Genomic DNA, 10,262 nt, shown 5'->3' with positions numbered 1-10,262 from the left:
CCCACGTCAATGGGAGTTTTATCGTACGCCCTTTCAATGGGAGCAAAAAGATGTACAAAAGGGAATGCGCTAGAGGACAAGCAAAAAACGCCCATCTGGGTGTTTTTTTGTTTACAGTGTAATATGCTTCGCATAAAAAAATAATGTATCCCGGTCAATCAGCCCGCTGTCAACTTTAATAGAAAAAGGAAGGTCAAGTGATCGACAGCCTGAGAACCGCCAGGAGCGTCCGGAACAGAATGGCTTCAGGCAGGGCACAAGTATGCTTGAAGCTTCAGTTGTTGTAACAAGCACTGTTTACTCCCTCAATGAAGAAAAACAGGAACCACAGGTTAACACATGCACGGCAGCATATACGAACAGGGGTGCTATAACGTAAAGCTATTCCAAACTTTTCTATTCGAATTCTGCAATCAGCCCTCCACGACTGCTGAAAAACTTTTGAACCACAGTTCGCCTGTCTGTCACGCGACGTCACGAAAACCGCGATAGCTACCCATCTGATATGACGCCTACGCACTGATTATGCATGATTGTACCGAACAAACGAAAAATAGTTATTTCAGATTCGACGCCTTTTTGCCATTAGACCTCGGCTATTGGTCAAAAGTTTTAGGGCCAGCCTGTCACGCGACGTCACAAAACCGCGAAAACTCACCACGTCAAAGTGACGTGTACGCGTTAAAGAAGTATTAATATGCCGAACAAAACAATTTTTTTCTGAATAGCCGCAGGCTGCCCCGTTCAGAAAGGAATAAAAGCTGGCTGCCGCCGATTGCTCAGGCACTGGCTACTCGCACATGCCAGAGAGCATGGGTTTATTTACATAGAAAAAATTTTTGCTTGGCCGCGCAACGTTTTCGAGCACCTTTGGCACGTTTACAACTTCGCTCTGCCAACTCTCCTTTGCTGAGAATCCGTTTTAGCAGCATTCTTAACCTTCCGTTGCATGTCGCCGCGATTTTCGACCAGCCAACGCAAGCTGAGTAAGGGAAAGCGGACTGATCGCGGACGCCGGCACCACCCTCTTCATCCGGTTATCGATTTTCAGTGCACTGGCTAGGCCCGATCGAATACCTTGAGCGTGCTCCTCGCCTCTTGTCAGCCAATTATACAGTCTAAAATCTTTAAGAGTTGCCTGTGGCAGATATCACATTTCTAGTTCATGAGTTGGTCTACTCGAAGCAGCGGACAATACTTGCACAGAAAATTGAGATGCCAAATCGACTAAATAATAAAAATTCACTAACTTTCTAACTAATTACACTATGGCTCATATTGCAATTTACAAATTCTAGCCGTGGACTTCGCAAGGTGGATCCACTTGGAACGAATTTTCAAAATGACACCAGTTTCGAGATACAAATTCCCGAACTTTGCGGAGACATGCATCGGCGTTCCAGAAATTTGTTAACAAAACGTCGTTTCATGCACTCAAGCACACAAGTAACTGGAACACCAATGAATTTCTCCGCAAAGTTCGAGAATTTATATCTCGAAACTGGTATGGTATGGTATGAAGAATTTTATTTAGGTCCTGAGGGATCAGTCTGGGACTGATGCGGGCCACTCCCACGTCGGTACAGAGAGGCCGAGCCCCTCTGCCGTCACACGGGCCCTTTGGACAACCCTGAGTTGGTCCGCCAGCACTTCACTGTGCAGCATCCGCTGCCACCACTGTTCATTTCGAGAACCATCACCAGCCAACGCCAAGCAGCGCCAAAGCATGTGTTCTAACTCGAGCAAACCCCCACACTTACTAGAACCCCGCAGTCCGGATTAATTTTATTCACGACGACTGGGTTAGGGTACGTTCGTGTCTGCAGAAGCCTTAATGTTACCGCCTGTGTTGTCCAGAAAATTTGTACCAAGCGGATTCGCCTTGCAAAGTCCACTGCTATAATTTGTAATTTCTAAATTTGTAAGGTAATTAGTGAATTCTTGTTAATTAGTTGATTTAGCATTTCATTTTCTTGTGCATGTAGTGTCTGCCGCTTCGAGTAGACCGGCTCCTAAACTATAATTGAGCTATCTGCCACCGGCAGCCTTTAAAAAATTTTGAAAGTGTTCACTGAAACACTAGGCCTGTATAAGAAAAACCGCTCAGTGTAGGCAAAGTTATTCGTTTTTAAAGCAAACGAAAGTGACCTCCTATAAATGAGGAGAGCGTTTGATTGGCCTCTTCAGACAATCGTGCGGGTCACCGCCCTATGCTTGCGTCGGCGGTTACGCAAATTTGTTGCCAGGAGATTGGAATAAAAACGTATTGGAATAGTTTTAGGTTATAGGGCCCCAGGTTGGTCAATCAAGCGTCTGCAATCGTTCGCCAAATCGAGCCTTTTATTCTCCAGAATTCAGTCTACGAGAAGGTAGGTGAAATGACTGATGTGAACGATTCCGCACAGCAGGCCTAAAACCTGAAACAAGTATAGAAAGGGTACGGCGGCAAATTAATAACAGGTACAAAAAATAATAGTAGCAGTAATAAATAAATAAACAAACAAAAAGAGCCAGCGCACTTCCTTTCGTTCCCTGGAAAAGGCGGCGTTAAGATTTGCTGCTTAGTAGGTGCACAAATCTTTGATACGAATTGAAACGGTAGTTTACGGCGATTATGAAGACGAAATATAAGCGACTGCCCATGAATAAATGCGTTGTGGCATCTTTGATATACCGACGCGTAAACAGAGCAAAACAAAAAGGCCATTTCTGCAATTTTCATTTATTGCCGCGTGGCTGCACGACTTGAATATAACGATTATTTTAGCAAATATAGTATTCCTCACAAAAAATGATCCAAATGCATATCATGCCAGAGAAGCAAGAGTGGTCACTCTTAAAATTTCCATAAGTGTCCGGTTTGGTCATGCTTAATAACTTATTTATTATTTATTAGTAAATACTAACTATTAAAATAATTATTCTTCCTTAAGAGCACGGTAGAGAAAGACATGGTACGTACAAAAAAAAAAAGGCTTGACAGTCACAGACACAGCTTTTGCCTTATGGTAGCACTTTCTGTCAGACCTAGTTTTACTCCGGACCGTCGCTTAAGCCTTACGGTTCGATGACGCTCTCTTCGATGAACATGACAAAGGATGCTTTGCTACTAAACCGACGTGCAGCTATTACAGCCTTAATCAAGTCGAAGCACCTGGACAATAGAGCGTTACAACGGCAGGATACGCCGTCGCTATTTGTTCGTGTTGCGAAAACAAGCGGACTAGAACTGGGGCGAGAAGGGAAGACGATAGATGGGATTGCAGTATTTGCGTTGCCGAAAATTCTTAAGGAAATTTCATTCTCAAATGATTTGTATAATAGTTGTAAAATTAGCGAGTTGCGAAAACACAAGTCAACCTGATTGGGATGGAGCATAAACAAAGCACATGTGATGAACAGTGGAACCAAACAAGGCTAACGCGAGCAAAAGGAAAAAAAGGAAACTGCGACACCGCGTGCCTTTTCCGTGTCACAAAGCAATAGCGCAAGCTCCTGTAGAGGTAGCTTGGAAAGTTAACGATATAAAAGAAAAGGGAGACTTGAACATGGGATAAGGAGCCTCGCACTTTTGACGTCATTCAACTTACCGCCTGAAATTTAGGTCGGCTGTTTGAGTGTCCTGTGATCAGGGATAATATGCCGCCAGAAGTGAAGGAAATCATAGCTGTAAACTGGTACATAAGGTACTACTGAAAAGAAGTAAAAGTTAAATTGACTTTAGAGAATGGTAATAGAACACCATGTTCACGCTTAAATGCGTTTGGTTACTGCTCCGTGAAAGAAAAATTTATCTCCGCCGACAATGGCATCCGAGATTTAGTAATTGGTTAATTTATTCCATGCATAAGACGACAAACATATAGAGAAGAAATCATCTCGGCCAATACTGCAGGTAATAAAGACAAAAAGACAAATATTAAACTTTCAACTGTGAGCGCGTAACAGCACCTTGCTGTGGTTGCCTCTTCGGTAATCACGGTTTTGGGTGTAACGGTTGAAGCTACAGCGATCATAGTCTAGTTTAACAGCGATGAGTAATGTTGTCACCATTGCTACGCAGCGTACGGGGCCGACCAGGAAATATGCAAACCCCCAGGTTTTGTTTATTCATTCCAAGCATCCTTTTTTTAAATCACTTGGGACAAGCAACGCAATTCTGTTTCTTCGGGTAATTCAAAAAGTGTCCACCTCTTGAAAGTGGCGGACATTTTTTGTCCAACAAATTGCTACGTTCAGTTAGCTAATTAGCAACTAACTTTAAAATAACTCGCTTTGAGGCAGGCGTTGCAGGATCGATACAGGGGCGTAATTTGGTCCCACCCATTTAGCAAATATACCGAGTATATATAGCACCCGCTCCGAGATATCTGTGCCAAATACGTTGACGTTTGTCTTGTTATTTTCACATACAAAAAAGAAAACCCTCGTTCAAATACAAAATGAGTGCAAGTCAAAAAGATGTGTTACATTACATAACTTTCCAATTAGCTAAGCTACAGCAACCACCTTGCAAATGGATATTCAGTTCAGTGCAAATCTGTCGACGAAGCATGCTCTGTTTGAAGACGAACAAAGCAAGACGACAAAACCGTACATTGCCATCATTACTTCTTTTAAGGTATATCGTAGCAATGATACTCAGATGGAAAAATTAGTGCTGAATAAAAAAGAAAAAAATGAATTGATGGACGTAGCAACGTGTACGTGCCTTACGAGCGACGTCTAAGCGATTGCAGAATAAACTGTCTGACTGCCTGTATCTGTGTCGCAAAAAAAAAAAAAAAAAACAACTACAAATCCATGGTCGTTTGCTGATGCGAGGCTAGCGCGTGTCTTACGTAGAAAACGGTGGGCAAAAAGGATGCTGTTTCGTGGGAGACCAAGGACGTGAGCACGATGTTGAGGTCGTTGAGGCCATAGGAAAGGCCCGTGGCGAACAAGAACTTTTGCGAGCAATTTGTTTTCGCTCTCGCGAACATGCCGACGAAGACGCCGAGACCGAGGCACTGCGGCAAGCAAATAGGCAAGAAAAGTAGAAGTGGGCGAATATCCAAGTTTTTTTCGAGAACGAATGAAATACGAATAGCAAGCATCGACTATCGAATCAAATGGAATATCGAATGGTCAGGCCCAGGCGCGTGTATATGTATTCACAGCGCAAATATTTATTTAGGCATAACTACAGGTACCATACCTGTACTGACTAGTGTCAAAAAGAGCTGACTATCAAAGGCAGTGTATCAGCTTTAAACATGATAAAACTGTAGCGTGCACAAAGAACAAAGGACACAGGTAGTTTGGAAACAAACGGCGTGTCCCTCGTTTTTGTTGTACCGTGCGTAATTACCAACTCTCCGAGCTTCCAGTTCTTCTGCAATCAGTTTTAAACACCAGATCTTTAATTGTCTAATAAAAACAGCAAGAATATCAACATTTTTAGAGCCTGGATTCAAACAAGCTTTCCAAGAAGGAATGGCCGCTGTATAGAAATTGAGCTTTTCTAGAACGCTAAATAACTGGTTGCCGAAAAAAGATGAGAAGTTGCGGAGGAAAAAAAGAAACCTTCGGAAGGACTTATGTCCCGTGGACAAATGTAAAAGGACCCGTTGCAAGCAAAACATCACTGGTTGCAGCGCAATACATAAAATTCTACATGACCAGACTGCCAAAAACACTAAATAACAGTCGTTGTCTCAGTTGTGTTGGCTTCCGCCGCGAAACCGAAAACAAAACTTGCATTATTCATTTCGTTTCTGCATTCAATCGAAAACTTTTGTCATTATTTCTCTTCTGCTAATACGCGATAATTTGTTTAGCAGACGAACAGTAACGAGACATTAACGGTCGACTGTTGCAAAATATTTTGTAAGTTTCAAATATTCGAAATTCCGAATAATTCCTTTTCGAATACGAATAGTGTGTAATATTGAATTCGTTTCCGAAACTTCGAATATTCACCCACATCTACAATCAAGCGACGCATTTTCTGCAGATCAGTGGACAGCGTATGCCTGTCGTTGTTTCACTCCACGTTCCGACCGTATAATACCTTCGAGCGCAAATACGGAAAAGAATCACCTCGCACCGAATGCACCCACAAAGAACTTGTAGCAGCACCAACAAGCGAGTCCAACGCTTCTTCTAAACTAAAAGGTGCAGTCGGCGTCTTCTGTGAGCGACTATACCGCATTGAATTTCGCATTAAGCCTGCGTAACCAAATTAAAGAGTAAATTCATAATTTTTATGGCTACTAGCTCCAACAACGTCCGTGGTCAGGACTATACTAACAGCATAAATTAAATTCTGCACACAAAAGAACTGTTCAGAACGTCTGTTGCGCGTAATTACGTGGAAGTACGACTTGCTCCAATGCACGTTTTAGAGCCTGGATTAAGCCCCTGTTAGAAATGCAGGCGAAACTGGAAATCGGACAGCGCGTCTTAGTCGTTTTCGAACTTTTCTAGTTAGGATTTAGGCTGATAGCACATGCGCAATCAGCGACAACGTTAGGCGCGTCAAAAGAGGCAACATTTATTCGACAGCATTCACACTTACGCCGACTGCGAACAGAGTTTCTCAACAAGCGGCTCGTACTTCTCATGTTATACAAAAACACATGCAGGGACAGCTGAAGTTGCTAAGTTTTCAAATGTTAGGGCCACTCCCTTGCACTAATGAAGACATCGATTGACTTAAATTCGGTAGTGAGAAAGGCGTGAAAAACTTTGGAGTTTGAGCCTTTATCTGACGGTGCCGTTTCTAGATAGTGGTAAATGTACACCACGCGCAAATTTTGCATCTGCCATATTTAATAATTTGCGGAACTATACGCCGTCCGCACTTCGACACAACGTTCGAAGGCAATCATCCTTTTAGGAAAAGCAGAGGTGTGGCCTAACCACGTTTGCCAACCGTTCAATCGTGCCATCACCGAACGACCCTGTGGATTACGTGCTTGTACTAACCAGCTCGACACCGGCCAAGATACCATTTGCGCTTGTGAGGTAGTTGTTGCTTTGCCCGTCCGAGATCGCAAACAGCGGATCTGAAAAACGAAATGCCGAAGTCGTACGTTAACTAAGCACAAACTGCCGTGGTAGTCTGGAGACGCCTAAAGGCTGTGAACAGGGCTGGTGAAACAAAAAAGCACGCACAGTAACTTTCCATGGTCTCATGAGCTGTTGCTCTTGGGTGCATGAAGACTTCAGCGCTGCCGCAGAGCTTATTGCGATCTAACGTCGCAACGTAGACAGCGTGCGCCCATCAGTGGGTGGAGAGGAAGCCGCGGTGACTTGAAGTCGAAGAGGCAGCCATCATGGCTATGCGAATGATCAGTAGATGATGGTGATGATTATGATGATCCTCAGCTATGGCACATACCCACAAAGAAGGACAATACAAGAAACGGGGTGTACGGGAAACGAAAGAATTTTCGAATGGGGAAAATAAATATGCGAAATGACGCCAAAGGAAAACGAATATTGCCTATAAATGGGCAGCCACACTAACTGAAACCAAATTATAGAAAAGTTACTCAAAAGTGATAAATAAAACAAGTGTCAAAGATCTTTACGCTGTTGAGGCTCCTACTTATTCATAAGTGCACGAAGTGATGCCCCGCATTTTTAGGTCCATCAAGTTTCTTTAATTAAACACAATAGTGATTATTCTATTCATGAACCGAGTTTCATATTTTTGCAGTTGGCCAGGAACCTTGGCCCGCGCTTACAAAAGTTATCTTACGTAACTGTCATCCACGATTTGCCACAGGCGTGAACGAATGGCAAACAAATGTGCCCACCAAAAACGAATGACTTTTCTTATATCGGGGGGACATTACGGTTTACAGAATTTCTAAAATTCGCCTGTGGTAGACATCATGTTCTACACTTTCAGCTGGACTATTCAAACAGGCGGACATTACTTGCACGAGAAATGAAAACACATATTCAACTAATTACCAAAATTCATTAATTACTTCCTTAATGATTTACTTTACGACGTGTATTGTAATTTATGAATTGTATCCGGTGAGGTTGCAAGGCGTATCCACTTAAAATTAATTTTCAGGATGACACCAGTTTTGAAATATTCATTGCCAAAGTGTGCGATCAAATACATGAGCGTGGCAGTTACATTTATGCTTCAATGCAAAAGATATTTTTTTTTCTTTTTTAATAAGTGAAACAGTGCATTTTTACCGCTAGTTTGATGGCGAATATCTCAAAACTCATGTCATCCCCAAAATTTGTTCTAAGCACATATGCCTCGTAAACTGACCGGCTACAATTTGTAAATTGCAATATGTGCCGTAAAGTAATGAATTAAAAAGGTGATTAGTGATTGCTCGTCAATTAATTGATTATGTGTTTATTTCTCGCGCAAGTAATGTTCACTTCATTCAGGAGGAGGAGGAATAAACATTTATTGATGAGGAAAAATTTCAATAAACGTGCTCAAGGACCATAATGAAGCTTTCTACCACAAGCTACTTTTAAAAATTCTGTAAATCTTAAATGATCACCCCCTATATTCTCGGGCATCTCGAACCGTACCGTACGTTGTGGAATGCCCCAGAGCTTGCCCATAAAGCTTTGGTTAAATTATTTTTATCTTTGGTCCGATAAAAGCCCCCTCCGAGGAGGTCCCCACGACACCTCTCGATTTCGCGCGGCGGGCAAACTACTACAGTGCGGAAGTTCTCCACATTTTCCCGCGGTTGGAAAGCGGCAAAGCGTTGTCATGACGGCTGGCCGTATCTCCGGCTGTAGTCATTCGCATATCTAACGCGTTTTTCTTTCAGGAAATAACTGCGCAGTGTCGTATAGCTAGCTGGCGCACTTGACACATGCATTGTAACCATAATATATTTTTTGTACATTGTTATCCTCGTTTGTCTACTAGAGAACACATCCAACCTTTCTCGTTGAGTAAATGCGGCCGAGACACAGTGCACCTCCTAACTACAGGTCGCGTATTCCGCAATTCTAAAGCTTCTGAGGAGAGGTGCACGCTCTAAATGCAGGTAGCTTGCTGTGACAATTCCCCCGTTTGTCTCCGGCATGATGGTAGCAGTAGAGAGGTTTGGGGATGCAAGAGATATCCACAGGGCCAACTATCGATTAATTCTCCCACATGATTGCACCCTGCAGAGGTGGATGTCCGATGCTAAGGCAAACTACGCTTTCCAGAAGAAATATCGGCACCCGTAGTGTGACAGGCCCACTCTAATAGCGCTACTTGTTCGCCGGTGCTTCTGTTGGAGAAATTCGGGCACTTCCATGACTGCTGTCTAATACTTGGGATAGATGGGCCACCCCTTAAGTATCCCAAGGAAGATGCCTGAAACCCTAGTCGCACGTCTGCACAGAAGATGTGCCTTGCAATGCAATACAGGCGACACTAGTCTTTTGTGCTAAATTGAGAAAAAAGCGCTGAAGCGATATAGATTGGCCGAAAGAAACATGCCGAAGACCGGACAAACAAGAGAATGTTCTGAAAGGTGAGAAGTCACACTTATACGAAGTCTTCAAACTGTACGTCCCGCCGGTCATTAAGTACACTCAACCACAAAAGTTTACGGACCACGGGATCTCAGAAAACGTTCAATTTCCGTGTAGCCTGTAACAGCATAGTCAGTAAAACCTAACATCACAATGTTGCTCACATATACTGGTAGAGGCTGCAAATGCAAATACTTGGCCGCGCTGCGAGGCTGCGCAGATATGCAGCTTTTTATCAGATTTCATGCTCCATAAAACCTTGTCGTTGATTATAGCTTGTCTCGGAGGTTTCTGACTTCGGTCATATCGGTGCGCGAGCTGTTTTTTTTTTTTTTTAAGAACAAAAAAAAAAATCCAGCAGAACCCATCTCACGATGACTGCCGACGGCAATGCGTTAGCATTGAATCAATATAGCGACACAACGTATTGCCACCGTCGAAACAAATTATGCAAGAGGCGTGTACTGCCGCGTGACTCCTCTTTCGCGCTTTTCAAATAACACTCGGCGCCATCTAACACCGCCGCCCCGAAGCCTGGGCTGGCATCCGAAATGCATGGCGTACCGTTGAGTGAGAGCGCTTAGAAACGCGTCATGCGACAACCTTTCTCCCCTCTCGCGCTTCTTTTTTTTTACATGCTGCGCCATCTAATGGCGCTGCCGAGAAGTCCACGCGTGGCCTCCGAGACGAGAAGCGTGGCGCGCCGGTGCCTACGAAGACTGAGAATTATTCCCTAGCTTGCCGCACACTCACGG

At 43.5% G+C, this 10,262-nt stretch overlaps 1 protein-coding gene across 2 annotated transcripts; it reads right to left on the bottom strand.

Moving 5' to 3' along the window:
- Positions 1-168: 168 nt before the first annotated feature.
- On the bottom strand, positions 169-7,400 carry LOC129380795 (uncharacterized). 2 transcript variants are annotated; one of them, XM_055062746.1, is made up of 5 exons: positions 7,159-7,400; positions 6,970-7,049; positions 4,842-5,009; positions 3,591-3,689; positions 169-293 (listed from the first exon to the last, which is right to left on the bottom strand). In XM_055062746.1, exons 1-5 carry the CDS (start codon positions 7,199-7,201, stop codon positions 246-248), a joined length of 438 nt encoding a protein of 145 aa, XP_054918721.1. In that variant the 5' UTR covers positions 7,202-7,400; the 3' UTR covers positions 169-245. The 2 variants fall into 2 exon arrangements, with proteins under 2 accessions (XP_054918721.1, XP_054918720.1); XM_055062745.2 differs by lacking the exon at positions 169-293 and adding an exon at positions 2,332-2,417.
- Positions 7,401-10,262: the final 2,862 nt, after the last annotated feature.

Source organism: Dermacentor andersoni, chromosome 1 (genome assembly GCF_023375885.2).
Source record: "Dermacentor andersoni chromosome 1, qqDerAnde1_hic_scaffold, whole genome shotgun sequence".
Lineage (NCBI taxonomy): Eukaryota > Metazoa > Arthropoda > Arachnida > Ixodida > Ixodidae > Dermacentor > Dermacentor andersoni.
The sequence above is the reverse complement of the archived record's forward strand: the minus strand, read 5'-3'. Positions and strand labels throughout refer to the sequence as shown.

Bases quoted from the DNA above. Each gene is read 5' to 3' on its own strand.
- LOC129380795 (XM_055062745.2), bottom strand. From the start codon at position 7,201: ATGCACCCAAGAGCAACAGCTCATGAGACCATGGAAAGTTACT. The intron at 7,050-7,158 runs GTGCGTGCTTTT...TTCGTTTTTCAG, and splicing joins TGAGACCATGGAAAGTTACT to ATCCGCTGTTTGCGATCTCG. The intron at 5,010-6,969 runs GTTAGTACAAGC...TGCTTGCCGCAG, and splicing joins TCTTGGCCGGTGTCGAGCTG to TGCCTCGGTCTCGGCGTCTT.